We start from the raw sequence: 23,318 nt of genomic DNA, 5'->3' as shown, positions 1-23,318 counted from the left end.
CTGACCATGTCTGGTCACGTGGTGTTTATTTTGCTTCTGAGTTTCATGTTTTCTCTAGGTATGAATAAGGAAGTGGCCAAGCCTTGGCTTTTCAAAACCTTATTTTCCTGAAGCAAGTTCTCTCTTTGATGAGTTTATAGTGCAGAGCATGATTATAATTCAGAAAGAGCGTCGTCTCTTCTGGCAGCCTTCTGTGCGCGGGGGGAAGTGGAGTCAGTTTATTCATCTGACGTCACTGGTTGCTCAATGTCTTGTTTTGGCCTGCCTCACTATCACCTGCCAGTACATCTGCATGACCTGAGGCAGCTACAGTTGAGGTCACTTAGGCAACAGGATGAACTGAGGTAGTTGAGGTAACGTTAAACTGTAGCTGAGGTAACAGAAGTAACGTTGAGCTGTGGCTGAGGTAACTGAAGTGACGTTGAGCTGTGACTGAGGTAACGCTGAGCTGAGGTAACTGAGGTAACGTCGAGCTGTGGCTGAGGTAACGTCGAGCTGTGGCTGAGGTAACTGAGGTAATGTCGAGCTGTGGCTGAGGTAACTGAGGTAATGTCGAGCTGTGGCTGAGGTAACTGAAGTAATGTTGAGCTGTGGCTGAGGTAACTGAAGTAATGTCGAGCTGTGGCTGAGGTAACTGAAGTAATGTCGAGCTGTGGCTGAGGTAACTGAGGTAATGTCGAGCTGTGGCTGAGGTAACTGAAGTAATGTTGAGCTGTGGCTGAGGTAACTGAAGTGACGTTGAGCTGTGACTGAGGTAACGCTGAGCTGAGGTAACGTCGAGCTGTGGCTGAGGTAATGTTGAGCTGTGGCTGAGGTAACGTCGAGCTGTGGCTGAGGTAACTGAGGTAATGTCGAGCTGTGTCTGAGGTAACTGAAGTAACGTTGAGCTGTGGCCGAGGTAACTGAGGTAACGTTGAGCTGTGGCTGAGGTAATGTCGAGCTGTGGCTGTGGTAACTGAAGTAATGTCCAGCTGTGGCTGAGGTAACTGAGGTAAGGCTGAGCTGTAGCTGGGGTTAACTAGGTAACGCTGAGCTGTGGCTGAGGTAACCAAGTTAACGCTAAACTGTGGCTGTGGTAACTGAAGTAACATTGAGCTGTGGCCGAGGTAACTGAAGTAACATTGAGCTGTGACTGAGGTAACTGAAGTAACATTGAGCTGTGGCTGAGGTAACTTAAGTAACGTGGAGCTGTGGCTGAGGTAACTGAAGTAACGTTGAGCTGTGGCTGAGGTACCTGAAGTAACGTTGAGCTGTAGCTGAGGTTATTGAAGTAATGTGGAGCTGTGGCTGAGGTAACTGGGGTAACGTGGAGCTGTGGCTGAGGTAACTGGGGTAACGTGGAGCTGTGGCTGACGTAACTGAAGTAACGTGGAGCTGTAGCTGAGGTAACTGAAGTAACGTCGAGCTGTGGCTGAGGTAACTGAAGTAACATAGTGCTGTAGCTGAGATAACTGAAGTAACGTCGAGCTGTGGCTGAGGTAACTGAAGTGACGTCGAGCTGTGGCTGAAGTAACATTGAGCTGTGGCTGAGGTAACTGAAGTGACGTTGAGCTGTGACTGAGGTAACGCTGAGCTGAGGTAACTGAAGTAACGTGGAGCTGTGGCTGAGGTAACTGAAGTAACGTGGAGCTGTGGCTGAGGTAATGTTGAGCTGTGGCTGAGGTAACGTCGAGCTGTGGCTGAGGTAACTGAAGTAACGTGGAGCTGTGGCTGATGTAACTGAAGTAATGTGGAGCTGTGGCTGAGGTAACTGAAGTAATGTGGAGCTGTGGCTGAGGTAACATTGAGCTGTGGCTGAGGTAACTGAAGTAACGTTGAGCTGTGGTAACTGAAGTGACGTCGAGCTGTGGCTGAAGTAACGTTGAGCTGTGGCTGAGGTAACTGAAGTGACGTTGAGCTGTGACTGAGGTAACGCTGAGCTGAGGTAACTGAAGTAACGTGGAGCTGTGGCTGAGGTAACTGAAGTAACGTGGAGCTGTGGCTGAGGTAATGTTGAGCTGTGGCTGAGGTAACGTCGAGCTGTGGCTGAGGTAACTGAAGTAACGTGGAGCTGTGGCTGATGTAACTGAAGTAATGTGGAGCTGTGGCTGAGGTAACTGAAGTAATGTGGAGCTGTGGCTGAGGTAACATTGAGCTGTGGCTGAGGTAACTGAAGTAACGTTGAGCTGTGGTAACTGAAGTAACGTGGAGCTGTGGCTGAGGTAACGTGGAGCTGTGGTTGAGGTGGCTGAGGTAACATTGAGCTGTGGCTGAGGTAACTGAGGTAGCGTGGAGCTGTGGCTGAGGTAACTGAAGTAACGTGGAGCTGTGGCTGAGGTAACTGAAGTAACGTGGAGCTGGGGTAACTGAAGTAATGTGGAGCTGTGGCTGAGGTAACTGAATAATGTGGAGCTGTGGCTGAGGTAACGGAAGTTACGTTGAGCTGTGGCTGAGGTAACTGAAGTAACGTGGGGCTGTGGCTGAGGTAACTGAAGTAACGTGGGGCTGTGGCTGAGGTAACTGAAGTAATGTGGAGCTGTGGCTGAGGTAACTGAATAATGTGGAGCTGTGGCTGAGGTAACTGAAGTAATGTGGAGCTGTGGCTGAGGTAACTGAATAATGTGGAGCTGTGGCTGAGGTAACTGAAGTAACGTCGAGCTGTGGCTGAGGTAACATTGAGCTGTGGCTGAGGTAACTGAAGTAACGTGGAGCTGTGGCTGAGGTAACTGAGGTAACGTGGAGCTGTGGTTGAGGTGGCTGAGGTAACATTGAGCTGTGGCTGAGGTAACTGAAGTAACGTGGAGCTGTGGCTGAGGTAACTGAAGTAACGTTGAGCTGTAGCTGAGGTAACTGAAGTAACGTCGAGCTGTGGCTGAGGTAACTCAAGTAACGTTGAGCTGTAGCTGAGGTAATTGAAGTAATGTGGAGCTGTGGCTGAGGTAACTGGGGTAACGTGGAGCTGTGGCTGAAGTAACGTTGAGCTGTGGCTGAGGTAACGTCGAGCTGTGGCTGAGGTAACGTCGAGCTGTGGCTGAGGTAACTCAAGTAACGTGGAGCTGTGGCTGAGGTAACTGAGGTAACTGAAGTAACTGAAGTAACACTGAGCTGTGGCTAAGGTAACTGAAGTAACGTCGAGCTGTGGCTGAGGTAACGTCGAGCTGTGGCTGAGGTAACTGAAGTAACGTTGAGCTGTAGCTGAGGTAATTGAAGTAACGTTGAGCTGTGTCTGAGGTAACTGAAGTAACGTGGAGCTGTGGCTGAGGTAACTGAAGTAACACTGAGCTGTGGCTGAGGTAACCGAAGTAACGTCGAGCTGTGGTAACTGAAGTAACGTGGAGCTGTGGCTGAGGTAACTGAAGTAACATGGAGCTGTGACTGAGGTAACTGAGGTAACGTGGGGCTGTGGCTGAGGTGGCTGAGGTAACGTGGGGCTGTGGCTGAGGTAACTGAAGTAATGTGGGGCTGTGGCTGAGGTAACTGAAGTAACGTCGAGCTGTGGCTGAGGTCACTGAAGTAACGTGGAGCTGTGGCTGAGGTAACTGAAGTAACGTTGAGCTGTGGTAACTGAAGTAACGTGGAGCTGTGGCTGAGGTAACTGAAGTAACATGGAGCTGTGACTGAGGTAACTGAGGTAACGTGGAGCTGTGGTTGAGGTGGCTGAGGTAATATTGAGCTGTGGCTGAGGTAACTGAGGTAGCGTGGAGCTGTGGCTGAGGTAACTGAAGTAACATGGAGCTGTGGCAGAGGTAACTGAAGTAACGTGGAGCTGTGGCTGGGGTAACTGAAGTAATGTGGAGCTGTGGCTGAGGTAACTGAATAATGTGGAGCTGTGGCTGAGGTAACGGAAGTTATGTTGAGCTATGGCTGAGGTAACATTGAGCTGTGGCTGAAGTAACGTGGGGCTGTGGCTGAGGTAACTGAAGTAACGTTGAGCTGTGGCTGAGGTAACATTGAGCTGTGGTTGAGGTAACTGAAGTAACATGGAGCTGTGGCTGAGGTAACGTGGAGCTGTGGTTGAGGTGGCTGAGGTAACATTGAGCTGTAGCTGAGGTAATTGAAGTAACGTTGAGCTGTAGCTGAGGTAATTGAAGTAACGTTGAGCTGTGTCTGAGGTAACTGAAGTAACGTGGAGCTGTGGCTGAGGTCACTGAAGTAACACTGAGCTGTGGCTGAGGTAACCGAAGTAACGTCGAGCTGTGGCTGAGGTAAAGTCGAGCTGTGGCTGAGGTAACTGAGGTAACGTCGAGCTGTGGCTGAGGTAACTGAAGTAACGTCGAGCTGTGGCTGAGGTAACTGAAGTAACGTCGAGCTGTGGCTGAGGTAACTGAAGTAATGTGGAGCTGTGGCTGAGGTAACTGAAGTAACGTCGAGCTGTGGCTGAGGTAACTGAAGTAACGTCGAGCTTTGGCTGAGGTCACTGAAGTAACGTCGAGCTGTGGCTGATGTAACTGAAGTAATGTGGAGCTGTGGCTGAGGTAACTGAAGTAACGTTGAGCTGTGGTAACTGAAGTAACGTGGGGCTGTGGCTGAGGTAACTGAAGTAACGTGGAGCTGTGACTGAGGTAACTGAGGTAACGTGGAGCTGTGGTTGAGGTGGCTGAGGTAATATTGAGCTGTGGCTGAGGTAACTGAAGTAACGTGGAGCTGTGGCTGGGGTAACTGAAGTAATGTGGAGCTGTGGCTGAGGTAACATTGCGCTGTGGCTGAAGTAACGTGGGGCTGAGGTAACTGAAGTAACGTGGGGCTGTGGCTGAGGTAACTGAAGTAATGTGGAGCTGTGGCTGAGGTAACTGAATAATGTGGAGCTGTGGCTGAGGTAACTGAAGTAATGTGGAGCTGTGGCTGAGGTAACTGAATAATGTGGAGCTGTGGCTGAGGTAACATTGAGCTGTGGCTGAGGTAACATTGAGCTGTGGCTGAGGTAACTGAAGTAACGTGGAGCTGTGGCTGAGGTAACTGAGGTAACGTGGAGCTGTGGTTGAGGTGGCTGAGGTAACATTGAGCTGTGGCTGAGGTAACTGAAGTAACGTGGAGCTGTGGCTGAGGTAACTGAAGTAACGTGGAGCTGTGGCTGAGGTAACTGAAGTAATGTGGAGCTGTGATTGAGGTAACTTAGTGCTGTGAATGAGCTGTTACTATAGAAACGATAAGGTATTAGTTCGAGTGCATTAATATAAATCTGTGCTATGTAGCTGCACTACTTTATAGAAAATTAATCAGCACCTTCTGACCAGTCAGAATCCAGATCTCAGCAGCCTTTGGATAAATCAGAAATACTCTAGTGTCATTGTTTGAAAGCAGCTGGGAAACAGCTCTAACCTAATACACACACACACACACACACACACACACACAACGGCAGTGTTTTCCCCTCAGAAGTCCACATGAATGGAGGCCATTTTTTTTGCCACCCCACCCACCGCTTAATAAAATTCCACGCTAATCAAACAGGCTCTTGTCTGATGGGCGTGTGTGTGTGTGAGTGATTCTTCAGGATCCATGTATAGACAGTCTTGTATTTCAGTTAGACACATTGAGTAACGTCAGATGATAGAATAAGAAAATTGTTGAAATGTTATTGGTTTACAATCGAGTGGCGGTTATTAGGAATGTAGAAGGGTTTATTTTTCTTTTGCGTATTTTGGCCACAACACAGCGAATATGGCTGCTGAATTTTCAGTTCTGGTACAGACTGATCAACCTGTGTGTCATCTTTAATATGGTGAAAAAGTCTCTTCTCCTTTTCCTCCACCTCCTTCTCATCCATCACCTTCTCCTCCACATCCTTCACCTCGTTCTCATCCTTCAACTTATCCTTCACCTCCTCATCCCCCTTCTCCTTCTCATCCTTCTCATCCATCACCTCCTCATCCCCCTTCTCCTTCTCATCCTTCACCTCCTTCTCATCCATCACCTTCTCTTCCACATCCTTCACCTCCTCATCCCCCTTCACCTTCTCATCCTTCACCTCCTTCTCATCCATCACCTTCACCTCCTTCTCCTCCACATCCTTCACCTCCTCAACCCCCTTCTCCTTTACCTCCTTCTCATCCTTCTTCTCCTTTACATCCTCCTCATCCTTCACCTATTCATCCTCCATCTCCTCCATCTCAATCACCTTCTCCATCGCATCCTTCACCTATTCATCCCCCTTCTCCGTCTCATCCTTCAGCTCCTCATCCCACTTCTCCGTCTCGTAGAATTTTCGATTCTGGTCCAGATCAAACCGTCTGTGTGTCATCTTTGGTATGGTGAATTTTTCTGTGAGGATATGTCTATGGAAGGAGTCTCCAGTGTCAGTGCTTTGTACCAGTCAGAGGTGAAGCTGTGACTTCAAGTTTTCCCACATCTTCAGGACAGAGGAGTTTGCGGTTTCTGTGTAAAATGTGGAGCTGTGTTTATTTTAGAGGAAAAGAGAAGCAGGTGAGAACAGGAACTTTCGCAGCGCGTTAAACACGACTGTAAACTGATAAAAGCTGTAATGTGTCGTTCTTTAATGAATTGTAATTTTTGTCAGATTGCTGTGGTGTAAGAGGAATAAAGCACTAAGTATATAATATTCTGCTCCATTTAAAATTTTTTTTCATATTCAGCTCTTCTTCTTCTTCTTCTTCTTCTTCTTATATTCAATAACACACTACATTTCCTCCCTATGTGTAAGACACTTTGCAGCAGGGTTGCCATGGTAACCTGTTTCTTATTGATGGTGTTACTTTCCTGAATATATAGAACACGGTGTAAGAACGTGGGAAACAGAGTGTGTTGCAGTGCTGTGAAGGAGTGTGGTCCGTCTGGCGCGTTTTGATGATGTCATGATCGACGGGTTAAACAGCGGTTTTGTCGAGTAATGGTTGTTGTTACAGTTACGCTTCTCTGTGTCTTTCTTCACTTTCCTTCTGTGTCTTCTAAACCCTCAGTCTTCTCACTGGTCACACACTAGGGATGTCATGCGAACCGATACTTCGGTACCAACATTCTTAAAACGTGACGGTACTTGTGTTCCTGCAGTTGCGTAGGTACCGGTTGTATTAAAGGTACCGAGGGTGCAATTCTTCCGAAACTGAAGGGGGGAGCAAATACACGCAAGTGTTTTAGTCGGTCCACAAGTGGTAAAGAAGAACAAGATTGCCTACAAGCGCACGGGAAAAACGACAGAAGTTTAGCTCTGCCCCGACTCGTTAAGAGGCAGAGAGAGGAAAGCTCGTAGAGAGGAAAGGTAGCCGGTTTCTGGTGTGCAGCCGATGCTATCGTTCATTTCAGACAAAGCGAGGAAACACCTGGAATTTGGCGAAGCACCTGAAAGATGGTCCTATATTATGTTTGTTTGAGGCAGCTGCATTGTAGCCGTGAAACCAGCTAACGTTATGCTCCATGTAATGTTAGTGATAGACAGTTATTTGTTAACGACACTAACGCATTGCAGTGTTATAAACTACCTACTAATGGACCACCATGCATCTCCATTCAGCCCGTGTCCTGTCAGCTAAATGTAGCCTCATGTCACTAATAATTATTCACATGTTCATGCTTTTAATGAATCTTTCTGTCCTGACACCATATCAGTGAATTTAAACTAACATTCAGAGTATAAGTGGTGTGTGTGATTGTGTGTGTGAGTATGTATGTGTCTGTGTGCACGCGCAGTGCACCTTAGCACTTGTTATTAGCACTGTTCTATTAGTTATTGTCAGATAGTGTTTGATAACTAAAATATCCCTCTCTCTTTCTCTCTCTTTCTCTCCCTCTCTCTCTCTTTGCCAGTATTAGCCAGAGGAGGATGTCCTCCAGGAGAGTTTTTAATTTAATTTTTTAAATTTTATTTTTATACCACACCATGGTATCGACTTTGGTATCGAGTATCGTGTACTTTTGGTGGTATCGGTTACCGACTACTAGATTTTTGGTATCGTGACATCCCTAATACACACACACACACACACACAGAAGTGCAGCACTGATTGCTGTTGTGGCTGAGCGTATGACTCCTCCATACAATCGTGTGTGTGAATTTTATTTGTTTGTTTTTGGCTCCAAAAATGCCTTTATTTTTATTTTGTTTATTTTTGTTTGCTTATTTAATTATTATATTATTCATTTTTTTGTGTCCTTGAAGACGTGTATTGAACAGTGCTGTCTTTGATCAGACAGCTGTGTGTGTGTGTGTCGTGCATGTGTGTGTGTGTGTGTGTGTGTGTGTGTGTGTTAAAGGGAAGCAGTTTGGTCGTGTATGACACACACACACACACACACACACACTGAGAGAGACAGAAGGAAGAATGAGCTCCTTTGTGCCAGCAGGGAAGCGTCGAGGCCTTCAGCACATGATTTAGCCACACTAGCAGTTACTTTCACTCTGCACTGGAACCAGACGCTGCGGTCGAGCAGCACACGGAAAATCAAACATTAACTGGAAAAGTTCTCACGTGGATCTCACCCCGTCCTCCTCCATCTCCACCCCCTCCTTCATCTCCACCACCTCCTCCTTGTCTTTCTCCTTCTCATCCATCTCCTCCCCCTCCTCCTCCATCTCCACCTCCTTCTCTTCTATCTCCACCCTCTTCTCCTCCATCTCCACCACCTTCTCCTACTCATCCTCCACCTCCTCCTTGTCTTTCTCCTTCTCATCCATCTCCACCCCTCCTCCTCCATCTCCACCCCCTCCTCCTCCATCTTCACCCCCTTCTCCTGCTCATGCTCCACCTCCTTCTCCTCCACCTCCTCCTCGTCTTTCTCCTTCTCATCCATCTCCTCATCCGTCTTCTCCTCCTCCATCTTCACCACCTTCTCCTCCTCATCTTCCACCTTTTCATCCCGTTTCTTCTCCTCCTCATCTTTCTCGTTCTCATCCTTCACCTGCTCCTCCTCTATCTCCTCGTCCTCCTCCTTTAGAATAGGACTGTAATTTACTGCCTGGACTTGGTTTTATTTACTGGTTTAAATATCCGTATCTGTCTTTTATTCAGATTTAAACCCGAAGTGGGTGTGGCCTACACTTGAAAGAGTTTAAATTTTTTTTCTCTCTCTGTTGATCTGATGCTCAAAGTGTTTCTGTGCGTCTGAGCGCTGACCATCGCAGGAGAGTGGGGAGCGAGGTAAAGGGGAGCGAGGTATAGGGGACATGTAGTGGTGAGTGTTAGGGCTTGTTTTGGGAATAAAAATGTCCTGGTCCTCTCCCCTTTTTCTCTTCCTCCCTGCTGTACACACACACACACACACACACACACACACACACACACACACTAGAGCGCGTTCAGCCACATTCTTAAAATAACTCTCTGACGAGCAGTGTCCTGCACAGGAATGTGAAGAGACAGGAAGTCAGGCCAGCAACAGCTCGGCTGATTCGTCGATTCGTGTGACACACACACACACATTTTAGAGTGCTGAACAACACTGCAGACAGACAGTTTGCTAGACAGCTAAACTGACTAATATATAATTCCTGACCTAGTCTGTCTGTCTGTCTGTCTTTTAGATTATGTCTGTCTGAACATGAATTATTCTGTCTGTCTCTCTGCTTATCCATATGTCTGTTGGTATATCTCTTTAATTACCTATGAGTCTCTCTACATATGTTTGACCTGTCTGTCTCTCTGCCTGCCTATTTATATATTGACCTGTCTGTCTCTCTGCCTGCCTATCTGTATATTGACCTTTCTGTCTGTCTCTCTGTCTGGCTATCTGTATATTGACCTGTCTGGCTATCTGTATATTGATCTGTCTGTCTGTCTACCTGAAAGTCTGTCCATCACTCTGTCTGGGTCTGGATTTGTTTACCCATTGATTTGACCTGTCTACCTGTCTGTCTCAGTTTATCTAACCCTGTCTACCAGTCTTTTGACCTGTATATCGACCTGTCCGTCTATTTGTTTATGTCTTGCCATCTGTCTGTCTACCATTTATCCGGCTGTGTACGGGTCTGTCTATCTGCCTGTCTGTTATCTGCCCATTTGTTTGCCTTCCTGTCTCTCTGTTGACCTGTCTGTCAGTCTGTTAAATTTTTTTAACCTGTTTATATGCTAGTTTCTGGTCTCTTTTAATGCTGTTAACTATCTGTCTATTGCTCTACCTGTCTGTCTGCCTGTCTATCTGACTTTTGGTGCTGAATATGCATATTGAAAATGTTTAATTGAAATATTTTGCTATAGTGTGTTAATTTCCTCCCAGTAACACTCAGTCCTCTGGTGTGTTTGTGTGTGTGTGTGTGTGTGTGTGTGTGTGTGTGTGTGTGTGGTTTCCTGCTGCCCCACTAACCGAGAAGTGTGTCAGTGAGACAGGTGTAGGATTACAGTGGATTATCAGTAAATAACACATCACTTGATGCAGGACACATGGCCTTTAAACACCTAGTCTCTGTGCGTACATGTGGAGATAGGTGCCAATACTTTACCACATACACATTGCAGGGCCGATTGTGCATGACAACACCAAAAACCTATGAATAAACATTTATATTATTTAAATTTTTTTACAAAATTTAAATCTCTCCAGATATGCAGCTGTGCTCTGATTGGTTACAGGGACATTTTGGTCGGGAACTGAACTGTGCTCTGATTGGGTAGACGGACATTTTGGGCGGGAACTGAACTGTAGTCTGATTGGTTACAGGGACATTTTGGGCAGGAACTGAACTGTAGTCTGATTGGTTACTGGGACATTTTGGGCGGGTGCTGAACTGTAGTCTTAATGGTTACTGGGGCATTTTGGGCAGGAACTGAGCTGTGCTCTAATTGAGTAAAGGGACATTTTGGGCGTGAACTGAACTGTGCTCTGATTGGGTAGAGGGACATTTTGGGCGGGAACTGAACTGTGTGTATTGTGGGTGGCACCTTTGTTGTGATAAAAGTTTATTTTGACTGTAATTACTTATTGTTATTGTGGAAAGTGTGTTGTTTTGATAACTAACTGGTTTAGCGTGTGTGTGTGCGTGTTTTATTCTCATGTTTCTGCAGGACGGTTTGGATGCTCTGGTCTACGACCTTGATTTTCCTGCCCTGAGGAAGAATAAGAGCATCGACAACTTCTTAAGCAGATGTGAGTAATGTACTTAATGCACACACACGCGCACATACACACACACACACACACACACACACACACACGTCATCATTGTTGCTAACCAGGTAAACCACAACCTAACATTATGGAAGGTAAAGATTAAAAGTCAGTTACTGCGGTACATTAAAATAACACATTTAATAGCAGTGAAATGTGTCTGTGTGTTTTTCCTCCATCTCCCAGCTCTACTCAGCAGCTGGATTGAACTCTCCTCATTATTATAACTGTATAATGGGCTTTAATGGTGTTTATTTTTAGATACGCTGAGCTCTGAAGCTCGTTTGCCGCCTCCACTGTTTACTTCCTGTTCATTCTTTTACCACTCATTACCTGAGATTGTTCGAGAAGAATCCGACCTGCGCTGGGACTTTAGCGTTATATATTCATCTCCTCCATCAGTTAGAAGAGATAAAGCTAGTAGTCTTTTATTATACTCTATAAAGTCATTTGTGAAAAGACTATGTTTAAATGACGCTAAAATGTTAATAAGCAAAGTAACATGCTAACCCGTATACTAGCTTCATAAGACAACACAACCTAGTAAAAATAAAATGTAATAAAATGTGTGCGTGTATACGTGTGTGTGTGTATATATATATATATATATATATATATATAATATATATATATAAGTGTGCTGTTCAGAATCAGCATTACCATGAGAGATTATTAAACAGATTATTAATGGGTGTAAAAGGCAGTTACTGTTACATTGAGAGGCCGTTGATCTAAACTGGAGACTTATGAAATGAGCCTGTATTGGATGAGATTCAGTGAAGGGGGCGGGGTTTATCTGGTGCTTAATCAGTGGCATCCTCGTGTTACGGAATATTTAACAGACCGTTATTCGATGGACTCACTCTCCAAGTCTTGCGCTCTCTCTCTCTGTAGATAAGGACACGATCGGTAAGATCCGGGATCTGCGGATGAAGGCTGTTGACTACGAGGTGGTGAAGGTGATTGGGAGAGGAGCGTTTGGAGAAGTGCAGCTCGTAAGAATTCAGTCCTCCTTTCTTCATCTTTATTACCTTCTCAGGTTACATTTTTACTATGTTTTATTACAGAGCACTGATATAATAGTTTTATTAACTTATTGTTTTAGTGCAGCAGCTCTAGGGTTCCGGGTCTCACTCTGGAGTTTAGTCACGTCACATAATATTAATAATAAATCCATTAAGAGGTCGAGGCTTACCTCCTTGAAGTAATTAGTTAACTATGGCAGTAGAATAGCCATAAAACAGGGAACTAGGTCAACAAGGAAGCATGGACAATAGGGGACTAGAAATGCTTGGACAGTAATGAGCTAGGACAATAGGGGACTTGGGAAGCTTGGACAATAGGGAACTAGGGCAGCTAGGGGTCTAGGGAAACCTGGACATTAGGGAACTAGTGAAGCTTGGACATTAGGGAGCTAGGGAAACTTTGTCAATAGGGCAGCTAGGCGTCTACGGAAACCTGGACATTAGGGAACTAGGGAAGTTTGAACAACAGGGAGATAGAGAAACTTGGACAATAGGGACCTAGGGAGACTTCAACAATAAGGAACTAGGACTGCACGGGGTCTAGGGAAACTAGATGGGGAATAATAGGGAAAGCTTCAATGATCGGGAACTGTAACAACTAGGGACTAGGGAAGTTTTTACAATAGGGAATTAGTGAAGCTTGGATGATCGGGAACTAGGAAAACTAAGGCACTAGGGAATCTTGGGCAATAGGGCATTTAGATAACTAGCTGACTAGAAATGCTTGGACAATAGGGATTAGGGATAAAGGGAACTTGGTTAGGAGCTCGGGCATTGTGAAAATAGTAAATCTTCAACTCCATGACTGCTGGAGACAGTAGGGGCAAACTAGGAAAGTTGATGAGTAGTAAAGGCAAGACAATAGGAGACTGTGTGTATGTGTATAAAGTGTCAAATCTTTATATTAAGACCCCAAGCTGAGTTGTGTGTGTGTGTGTACAGGTGAGACACAAGGCCAGCAGTAAGGTGTACGCTATGAAGCTTCTCAGTAAGTTTGAGATGATAAAGCGCTCGGATTCTGCGTTCTTCTGGGAGGAGAGAGACATCATGGCCTTCGCTAATAGCAGCTGGGTCGTACAGGTACAGCGTAAACACAACACACACGCGTTCAAACACTTCTTTACCCACTTTAAATCTGCTGCTGTTTTTTCTCTGTTATTTATTTATAAACAGCTGATTATGAAGAAGTGTGTTCTGATTGCTTCTCCTCCTCCCCCCCCCCCCCCCTTCGGCTCTGCAGCTGTTCTACGCCTTCCAGGACGACCGTTATCTCTACATGGTGATGGAGTACATGCCTGGAGGAGACCTGGTCAATTTGATGAGCAATTACGATGTGCCTGAGAAGTGGGCTCGCTTTTACACCGCCGAGGTGGTGCTGGCGCTCGACGGCATCCACTCCATGGGCTTCATCCACAGGTCACGTCCACTTCCTCACACTGTACTAACCAGCTTTCAATAAGAGAAATCTCTGGAACAATTTGAGGTATTTTAAACTGGCATACCGAAAGTAAACAGAGTGTGTTAAAAGCATGAATGTTTCTGCGTCAGTGACAGTAAGTTAAACGCAGCTAAAATGTTCAGTTCCACAGAATAAACTCTGAAGGAAAAGGGGATGACTGTGACAGATTTCACTTTTCCATAATGACCTGCCGCAATAATCTCTGTTTATTAAACACTTACAGCATTAAAAAGTGAAATCCATCATCACGCTTGCTTTCTCCTGCTGGACTTTTCTTTTATGTGCATTTTTTATGTGTATTACTATAACTTGAAATTTCTCCTACTGCATTTATCCTTTATTAACTATAGTTAAAAAATATATAACTTGCACTTTTAAGGTTGTAGTTTAAAAACTTCAACATGAACTTTTATGCTGTAGCTGAAAATATGAACTTGTCGTTTAAAAGTCTAAACTTCTCCTTGTGTATTTCTAGTGTAGTGTTTAACTCTTAGCGTCTATATTTCTAGTGTAAAAATCTTAGCTTCTATATTTCTAGTTTAAAAAGCTTAGCTTTTTGTCTATTTCTAGTGTGTAACTAACTTTTAGCTTCTATATTTCTAGTTTAAAAATTGTAGCTTGTGTATTTCTAGTTTAAAAATCTTAGCTTCTTGTGTATTTCTAGTGTATAACTTTTAGCTTCTATATTTCTAGTCTACAAATCTTAGCTTCTTGAAGTATTTCTAATGTATAACTAACATTTAGCTTCTTTATTTCTAGTTTTAAAATATTAGCTTCTATATTTCTAGTGTACTAATATTAGCTTCTATATTTTCTAGTTTAAAAATCTTAGCTTGTATATTTCTAGTGTATAACTCAGCTTCTATATTTCTAGTTTAAAAATCTTAGCTTCTATATTTCTAGTGTAAAAAATATTAATTTCTATATTTCTAGTGCAAAAATATTCACTTCTATATTTCTAGTGTAAAAATCTTAGATTCTTGTGTATAACTTTTAGCTTCTTTTTTTCTAGTTTAAAAATATTAGCTTCTGTATTTCTAGTATAAAAAATCTTAGCTTCTTGTGTGTTTCTAATGTGTAACTTTTAGCTTCTATATTTCTAGTTCAAAAATCTTCTTTGTAGTTAAGTCTTGATTTTGTATATTGAAAGTTGAAAAATCATAGCTTAAAAATCACCATTTTTTTTTCTGTACAAACCTTAAACTTAAATTTTTACATTTCAGAAAATGAAACCTTTTAGGTAGTTAAAAAAAACTTGTATGTTTGTAGTTAGCTAACCTAAATTAGAACTGTATATTACTGTTTAACAATTTTAATGTAAACGTGCGCGTTTGTAGTTTGATAATCACAACTTGTACAATTGTAGTTAAAATCTAAAATTTCACTTCTATATTGTCATTTAGAAATCACAGCTTGTACAATTGTAAGTTTAAAATCTTAATTTGTATATTTGTAGCTAAAAAAAAAATCCCACAAAACCTTTGTGTATTTGAAGTTTAAAATGTGATCATTACTAAGTCTATATTATATGTAAACATTCCTCCACACTGTGAAGGTTAGAAAATCAGCCTCGGCAGAAGATGAGTGTGAAATGTTTTACTTTTATGTTCCGTAAGAATAACCTTCATAAAATTGTAGTTTCAAAAGAGGAAGTCCAACGTGTTTAGTAACTTCTCCAATTCCTTTCAAAAACACAAAAGTTACAAAACAGCTTTCCTAAATCTTAAGTCAGACTTTAAAATGTTCATATTCAACAAAATGGATAAATTTAAAGGATTAAAGACAGAAATTCAGGGAAATCTGAGGCCTGTTTCATGAAGCCGGTTTCAGTGGATACCCAGGAAAGTTAGATTTTAGTTTGAGCAAACTCTGGTTTTTCGGTCTCAAGAAGATTGATTAGTTTTTAGCAGGTTTCATTGCCATGGTCACTTGCGCTACACGGCTAACCTGCTCCAGAGCAGGTTTTTTTCTGGGTAAAAAAAAAACTCTAACCCAAATTGGACCAATCAGCTGCGGGCAAAGTGATATAAATCTGACGCATCAAAGTTAATCCTTTAGTGGTTGTAGTGAAGGTTTCATCTTTTATGGAGCTCGGAGCACAAATAAAAGCACTTTGAAGGGAAAGAACTTTTAAGGACAGACACAATCTCCTGGCTTTTCCCAATGTCCATTTGTACGAACGATGATTTTTCAGCAGATGGTGTAGTTTTAAATTTGACACGCTGAATCCAGGCCCCTTACTGTACCGCAGACTGTACATGTTGCTTTGCAGTTCTTTGTGATGTCATGCAGTGGTATTAATCCTGTCATAATATATTTTCACAAATTGATATTTATTGTATTCATATTTAATTTTAAAAAATACATTTGTATAAACTGTAAAAGTAAGCTTTTATAATCAGTAGTTTTCCAGAGCTTTGGCAGATGAAACGGTGTTGCGTTTTGCGGTTAGTGTATTTTTAAATTCCTCATATTTCCACATAATAATTTCTTCAACCAGAGGTACACACACCTGTTTATTCCATGTTGAACGCTGTTGGCTGTTTTCTACAAACATCTGGCTTTTATGTGCACGTGCGCGCTGAGTAAACATTTATCCAGGGTTAAAACCTGGGTTTACTGCGGAAGTTGATAACCAGCGTCATGGAACCCGTTAACCTTAATTAACCTGGGTTGGATTTGCTTGGTTTTGTCAACTCTAAACTCACTCTGCATCTCTGCGTTTGTTCAGCTCACTTTGTGAAACAGGCCTCTGCAGGTTTTATGGATTTATTTATTTTGTTTTGTTCTGATCACAATTGACTGTGTTTTTTTTCTTTCTGTTTACAGGGATGTGAAACCTGACAACATGCTGCTGGACAAATCGGGCCACTTAAAGCTGGCAGATTTCGGCACTTGCATGAAAATGAACAAGGTTTAATGAGCATTTAATTCTGTTTAATTTTCTCTATTTACATCATGGCCACTGCTTGTGACAGTATAGAATATGTGTATCATGATATTACCTGTGTTTAATGCTTTGTGATAATTACCATATTGTGTGTTAAGTTATTAGTACATTTTTTACTACATTGTGCCCATCATTTGGAGCAATAATGTTTGACTCATGTTTGTCGGGTCCGGACGGTACGGTATGATGTGGCGGTGCTTTTTTTTTTTTTAAAGGATGGTATGGTACGATGTGACACGGCAGTGGGAACTCCAGATTACATTTCTCCAGAGGTACTTAAGTCTCAGGGCGGAGATGGCTACTACGGCCGAGAGTGTGACTGGTGGTCTGTCGGAGTTTTCCTCTACGAGATGCTTGTCGGTGAGTAACAAACCTCAACACACCAGTGAGGTTGGAGGTAGACAGATGTACTAGCCTGAGTGTTTTTTACTTTGGATGTTAGAAAAAATACAGCATATACAGCTTCAGCAGGTGGCAAGAGCAAGGCATAGCTTAACAACATAGATGGATGTTTAACCTTTAATGATGGACAAATAGATAGTAGATGGTAACGACAGGCAGCCAGATGAATGGAAAAGGTGATGAAATAGACAGGTGGACAGACAGTCAAAAAAAAGATAGATGGACAGAAAGATGTATGGAAATGTGGCCGGTCAAACAGACAGACGGGACAGAAACACCAACAGACAGATGAATGAACAGATGGACAGACAGACTGGAAGACATCAAGACACATGGACAGAAACGCCCCTAGACTGAAGGAGGAAAGTCAGACATACAGACAGAAGGACAGCAAGAGAGACAGGAGAAAAAAAGAAGGGCAGAAAGACAGACACCAAAACAGATGGATGGAAAAACAGTGAGACTGATGGATGGGAAAAGATGGCCAGAAAGATGGACAGACAAACAGCAAGATAGACCGGAAAAGAAGACGGACAGACAGACCGGAAAAGACTGACAGACAGACCGGAAAAGACTGACAGACAGACCGGAAAAGACTGACAGACAGACCGGAAAAGACTGACAGGTAGCCAGGCAGATGAACAAATATAATAACGAGTATAAAAAAAGCAGACAAGTATAGTAAAAAGCAGATACGTAATTAATCATAAAAGGGAAATTACCCAGACAGACAGAAAGATGAGAACCATAACCGAATGTTGTGCATTAAATACGTTGTCATGTTGGTGTTCAGGGGACACTCCGTTTTACGCCGACTCTCTGGTGGGAACCTACAGCAAGATCATGAACCATAAAAACGCTCTGACGTTCCCTGAAGACAGTGACATCTCTAAAGACGCCAAGAGCCTCATCTGCCACTTCCTCACCGACAGGTGTGTTTATTCTCTCAGCACTTCCTGTAACTGGCCCATAATCCAACATGCTTGTGTGTAATGCCGTGTGGGGAAAACCAACCAGCCAGACAAACGCTGTTTCGTTATCTACCATGTTTTTGCTGTTTAACCTCCATTTCTGATTGAATCCATTTCATCCATAGGGAAGTACGGTTAGGGCGTAACGGAGTGGACGAAATCAAGCGGCATTCTTTCTTCAAGAATGACCAGTGGACCTGGGAGAACATCCGCGAGAGTGAGTGAACAGCTTCACCTGAACTTGAACAGCTGCTGTGTCTATGCTCCATCCTTTTTTGTAGTGTTTAATTTTATTTCCCTCTCTCTCTCTTTGTGTTTTGCGCGAGTAGCGGCAGCCCCGGTCGTGCCGGAGTTAAGCAGTGACACCGATACGAGTAATTTTGACGATATAGAGGAGGACCGGGGAGAAGAGGAGACCTTCCCCATCCCCAAAGCCTTTGTGGGGAATCAGCTCCCGTTTGTGGGCTTCACCTATTACAGCGGTCACCAGTGAGTGCACACACGATCTTACCCACAATGCACTGCTTTATGCTTGAAATATAAGCCCAAAAACAATGGTATTTGAGGTTCAGTATTCAGAGGTTGGTTTTTATCCCAGACTGGTTTATTTTGGCAGTAACTTTGCAGCAAGTCTATTAGCAAAATATGCCAATGTGTTTACTCAGTAACCAAAACCTTATGCTCAAGAGGATCCTAAACCCCTCAACAGTCATGTGCCACTTGATCACTTCATTCGGTGTAACTGGCTGAAATGGGACCCAGTGGCACTCAGGGTTCAGTCTCATAGAGCCGCGATTCCAGCGACAGTGTGCCAAATTGTACTAAAGCTACAAATCCAAACGATTGGCTTGAATGAGCTCTTTGACCAGTCCTGTGGCCCGTGTGGTCTGACGTTTCTTCAGTTCCCCACTCACAACTTTAGTTCCTACCTGCAATTGGGTCCATGTACTGTTTGATGCAGGAGAATGACAGCAAAACTTATTACCATGACTTCATCTTATCCTGTCATATGCAACCTCTCATTAAATGGGTGTAGAGACGTTTGTAAGCAAGTATCAGAGATGTTTGGTGCCTCTAGTGATATAGTGACATAGCTAGCACGGTTAGCTTGTTTTGCAAATCTACCCGCCCTCAGGTACTATTACTTTCTGTTGGAGATAAAAACATACCAGTTTTACTCCTGGCTCCAGCATCCTCATCTACAGTGTAGTACTCCATGAGGGCAGTTCTACTTGTAAAAATCTTGCATTCTATGTGTATGTGGTGGTGATGGATGTTCTATGGTTCAGGTTTTCTCGAGGATCGAGCACAAAAACAAGCAACAAGTGTAACAGCGCTACTAAAGAGGACAAGAGCCAGGTAAGAACCTGCAGAACTTTGGATCGGACCTTGTAGACCGGGTTACGCTGTATGATTCCAAAAGTTAGCCTGGCACCAGTGAATCGTCTCTGAAGCCTATGATGTATTTGCTGTAACAAAGACTAATGCTAATGCTAATCCCGTTTTCATGTCCAGTTGGAGAATCTGCTGAAGAAAATCCACCAGCTGGAGGAGCAGCTTCATGGAGAGATGCAACTAAAGGACGAGCTAGAGCAGAAATGCAGGTACGTCATCTCTCAGTCCATCGCAGTATATACAGTATACTGTATGTTTTAGTCTATACGTATACGCGTGTGTCCATCCTTCTTGAGTACATCAACAGTGTCACAATTTCATAATAAATCTGGATAGTTTAAAGTGTTAATTTTTCCACTGTATCTCCACTGCAGGGCCTCCAACACCAAACTAGAGAAGATCATGAAAGAGCTGGATGAAGAGGTGAGGGTTTTTTTTTGTTTTGTTTTTTTTTTATATATAAACGCTTTTTAAAGCCTGATTGATTGTGTAGAGTCTGTAACGATGTGTTTTTGCTCCCCGTCCCGTTCCTTCTCAGTGTAATGTGAGGAAAAGTGCGGAGGCTAGTGTGTCCCTGCTGGAGAAGGACAAGCTGATGCTGCAGCACAGAACCACTGAGTACCAGAGAAAAGCAGATCAGGAAGGAGAGAAGAGGCGCAACCTGGAGAACGAGGGTTTGTTCGTCCTCCTCTTTATTTTTTCTCTCCGTTCTCTCGCTTTTGTTAGACTTCCCTTCTTGGTTTAGTTATTTTAACTCCATCCTCCTAGGGTTAGGGTTTGTTCCTCTTCTTCTCTTCCTCTCTTCATCCTCTTCACCCCTCTTCTATTTCTCTCCTTCCTTTAGTCCTCTCATTTATCTTCTATTTTTCTCTTTCCCTTAGTCCTCTCATTTATCCTCCACTCCTCTCATTCATCTTGTATTTCTCTGCTTCCTTTACTCCTTTCATCCTCCATTCCTCTCCTTCCTCCTATCCTCTTGTTTGTGCTTCTCTCCTCTCCTTCATCATCTTATTTTCTTCATTTTACACTCCTCTCCTTCCTACTCCACTCCTCTCCTTCCATCTTCTCCTTTATCTTCCACTCCTCTCCTTCCTTCTCCTTCCTCCTCTCCTTTTGCTCTGTAATGGTGCTCCACTGTAATGTGATTGAGTATATATTTATTTTTACGATAATGATGCTGTAGTTCTGTGGCACCTACAGGTCAACATTAGCATGTGCTGTTATAACAATGTTCACCTCTTGTGTCCTGTTCAGTTTCCACTCTGAAAGAGCAGCTGGAGAACATGAGGAAGCTCAGCCAGAACACACAGGCTTCCAGTGAGAAGATCGTCCAACTGCAGCACCAGGTACTGAACTCAAACAGTTTGATTAGTTATCTTTGCCTGCTTTTGGTACTATCAGCATATTAATAATTTAATTTTTCTTGATTTGATTGTGTACATTAAAATACCTGGTCCTAGACAGATGCTAAAGAAGCAGTCCTTTGATATCAGGTTGAGGCATCTGGGTCTGATTGACCATTTTGTCTCATTGGTCTTTGGGGTCTGATTGTTCATCAGGTCTGATTGGCCATTTTGTCTCATCGACTGTTGTCTCATTGGGTCCCATTGGTCAATGGGTCTGATCAGTCACAGGGAGCGATTGGCTTTCTGGTTTGTTTGGTCATTTGGGCTGATAAGTCACTGGATCTCAGTGGTTATTTGTTCTGTTTGGCCACTGGATCTCATTGTTCTTTGTGTTTGATTGGCCATTTGGTCCAGTTGGTAATGTGTCATTGGGTCTCACTGGCAGTCAGGCCTCATTGCCCATCAGGTCGGATTGGCCACTGGGTCTTACAGGTAACGTGTCACTGGTCATTGTTTCTTACTGGTCATCGGGTCTGATTGACAGCTCGAAGAGGCCAACGACCTGCTGAGGGCAGAGTCTGACACGGCTGCACGACTGAGGAAGAGTCAGACAGAGATGGCGAAGGCCATGAGTCAGCTGGAGTCACAGAACGGAGAGCTGCAGGAGAAGAGCCGAGCCGCCGACGACGCCAGGAGACAGCTAGAGAGAGAACTGCTGCAGCTGCAGAACACGCTGGACACTGAGAGACGGACCTGCAGCCAGGGATCTGAGGAGATACGTCAACTACAGGGTACGTACCGGGCAGGACATGTGTGGGGTAGATCTATTCCAGGGAGGCATATAATTAAGGGAACTTGCGGTATACTTAAGAGGATTAAAGGCACTACACCAGGTACACTAGATATCAGGTGTGAGGTGGGTGCTGTTCACTGAAGAGGACTTAAAGATACTAAAAGAGTACTCAAGGATGAGGTCCACTATGGGGTTCTATATGCACAAAGGTACACTAGAGAGGATCTCTCCCGCAGGGTGTTATATTGTGACAGGAACTAAAGGTGCTTCAGAGGTACACAAGAGAGGATCTCTACTTCAGGGTGCCTTATTGTGAAGGGAACTAAAGGTACTTCAGAGGTACACTACAGAGGATATCTGCTGCATGGTGCTATATACTAAAGGGGACTAAAGGTACTAGACAAAGTTTTAGCGATGTCTTGGTTATCTCACATGACGTGTGTGTGTGTGTGTGTGTGTGTGGGCTTTGTAGCTCGCATTGCGGGGCTTCAGGAGGACAACAAGAACGTGAAGCAGAGCATGTCCAAGGTGGAGACAGAAAGAAAGCAGTTACAGGATAGAAACAACATTTTGGAGAAGGTAAGCCCTGAACCAGCATTGTTTATGCACTTGAACGTAATAATGAGATAACTGTGGATTGTGTGTGTGTGTGTGTATAGGAGAAGAACAGTATGGAAATTGATCTAAATTATAAGCTGAAGATCCTGCAGCAGCGTTTGGATCAGGAGCTAACGGAGCACAGGGTCACACGAGCTCAGCTCACCGATAAATACGAGTCCATCGAGGAGGCCAAATCTGCTGCCATGCATGGTACGAGAGTGTGTGTGTGTGAGTTACACTAAACTAAAACCGAAGTGATTATTTATATTAACTGATGTTTGTACTCTGCAGCGGTGGAGCAGAAGGTGTCCGAGGAGAGCGTGCTGCGCCTGCGTGCTGAGAGTCGGGTGGTGGAGGTGGAGAAGCAGTGCTCCATGCTGGAGTTCGACCTCAAGCAGTCCGTCCAGAAGATGGAGCAGCTGATGAAGCAGAAGGACAGACTGGAGGACGAGGTGAAGTCTCTGCGTGTTCAGCTGGAGAACGAGTGCGGGAAACGGGCGATGGCTCAGAGCGAGCTGAAGAGCTGGAGCGGTGAAGCTGAAAGGCTGAGAGGGACGGAGAAGCAGCTGAAGCAGGAGATCAACGCGGTGCTGGAGTCCAAACGCTCACTCGAGTTCCAGCTCGCGCAGCTCAGCAAGTAAGACTCTCATCGATAAACTCGTAATAAAACGGATTCGTAAATATACCAGGTGATATTTAAATGTTGGCAGATTTCAGTTGATCGTCCTGTTATTGAGACGTGTCGTGCTTTTGCAGGCAGTACAGAGGGAACGAGGGTCAGATGAGGGAGCTGCAGGACCAGCTGGAGGCCGAGCAGTATTTCTCTGTAAGGAGCACGGCTTTCACGAGTTAGTGTGACTGAATGGATGGATGTGTCCTTAATGTGCGTTTTTGGTGTGTGTGTGTAGACGCTGTATAAGACTCAGGTGAAGGAGCTGAAGGAAGAACTGGAGGAGAGGAACCGTCTGGTGCAGGAGGTGCAGAGGAAGGTGCAGGAGATGCACAGTGAAAGGTGAGGAAGGGAATTCATTTACAGCAATCCTGAGCTTCTGTTTCAACTTCTTCTGTTTCATGTAAATGCTGTGTGTGTGTGTGTGTGTGTGTGTGTGTGTGTGTGTGTGTGTGTGTGTGTGTGTGTGTGTAGGGAATCTCTGATGGCTCAGTTGGACCTGACGGTGACGAAGGCCGAGTCGGAGATGCTGGCGAGAGCATTGCAGGAGGAGCAGTACTTTGAACTGAGCCAGGAGAGCAAGAAGAGTTTAGCACGTCACAAGCAGGAGCTGATCGACAGGGACTCGACTATAACACGGGTCTGTAACACACACACACACACACACACACGT

General features: G+C 44.1%; 1 protein-coding gene across 3 annotated transcripts in view; it reads left to right on the top strand.

Annotated features, from left to right (window-relative positions):
* Positions 1–23,318, top strand: part of rock1 (Rho-associated, coiled-coil containing protein kinase 1) — a 37,920-nt gene that overhangs the window by 4,207 nt on the left and 10,395 nt on the right. For all 3 annotated transcript variants that reach the window (XM_053629955.1, XM_053629953.1, XM_053629952.1), the window contains exons 2-22: positions 10,932–11,013; positions 11,929–12,029; positions 13,002–13,139; positions 13,300–13,475; positions 16,348–16,432; positions 16,684–16,828; positions 17,664–17,802; positions 17,967–18,058; positions 18,171–18,330; positions 19,131–19,200; positions 19,357–19,445; positions 19,611–19,659; positions 19,775–19,910; positions 20,491–20,582; positions 21,127–21,373; positions 21,848–21,954; positions 22,035–22,185; positions 22,267–22,612; positions 22,732–22,801; positions 22,884–22,987; positions 23,120–23,285. In XM_053629955.1, the coding sequence (XP_053485930.1) occupies positions 10,932–11,013; positions 11,929–12,029; positions 13,002–13,139; positions 13,300–13,475; positions 16,348–16,432; positions 16,684–16,828; positions 17,664–17,802; positions 17,967–18,058; positions 18,171–18,330; positions 19,131–19,200; positions 19,357–19,445; positions 19,611–19,659; positions 19,775–19,910; positions 20,491–20,582; positions 21,127–21,373; positions 21,848–21,954; positions 22,035–22,185; positions 22,267–22,612; positions 22,732–22,801; positions 22,884–22,987; positions 23,120–23,285 (2,745 nt within the window). The remainder of the gene's footprint in view (positions 1–10,931; positions 11,014–11,928; positions 12,030–13,001; positions 13,140–13,299; positions 13,476–16,347; positions 16,433–16,683; positions 16,829–17,663; positions 17,803–17,966; positions 18,059–18,170; positions 18,331–19,130; positions 19,201–19,356; positions 19,446–19,610; positions 19,660–19,774; positions 19,911–20,490; positions 20,583–21,126; positions 21,374–21,847; positions 21,955–22,034; positions 22,186–22,266; positions 22,613–22,731; positions 22,802–22,883; positions 22,988–23,119; positions 23,286–23,318) is intronic.

This window comes from Ictalurus furcatus, chromosome 7, assembly GCF_023375685.1.
Source record: "Ictalurus furcatus strain D&B chromosome 7, Billie_1.0, whole genome shotgun sequence".
Taxonomy (NCBI): domain Eukaryota; kingdom Metazoa; phylum Chordata; class Actinopteri; order Siluriformes; family Ictaluridae; genus Ictalurus; species Ictalurus furcatus.
Note: the sequence above shows the minus strand (reverse complement) of the source record. Positions and strands in the feature narration are given on the sequence as shown.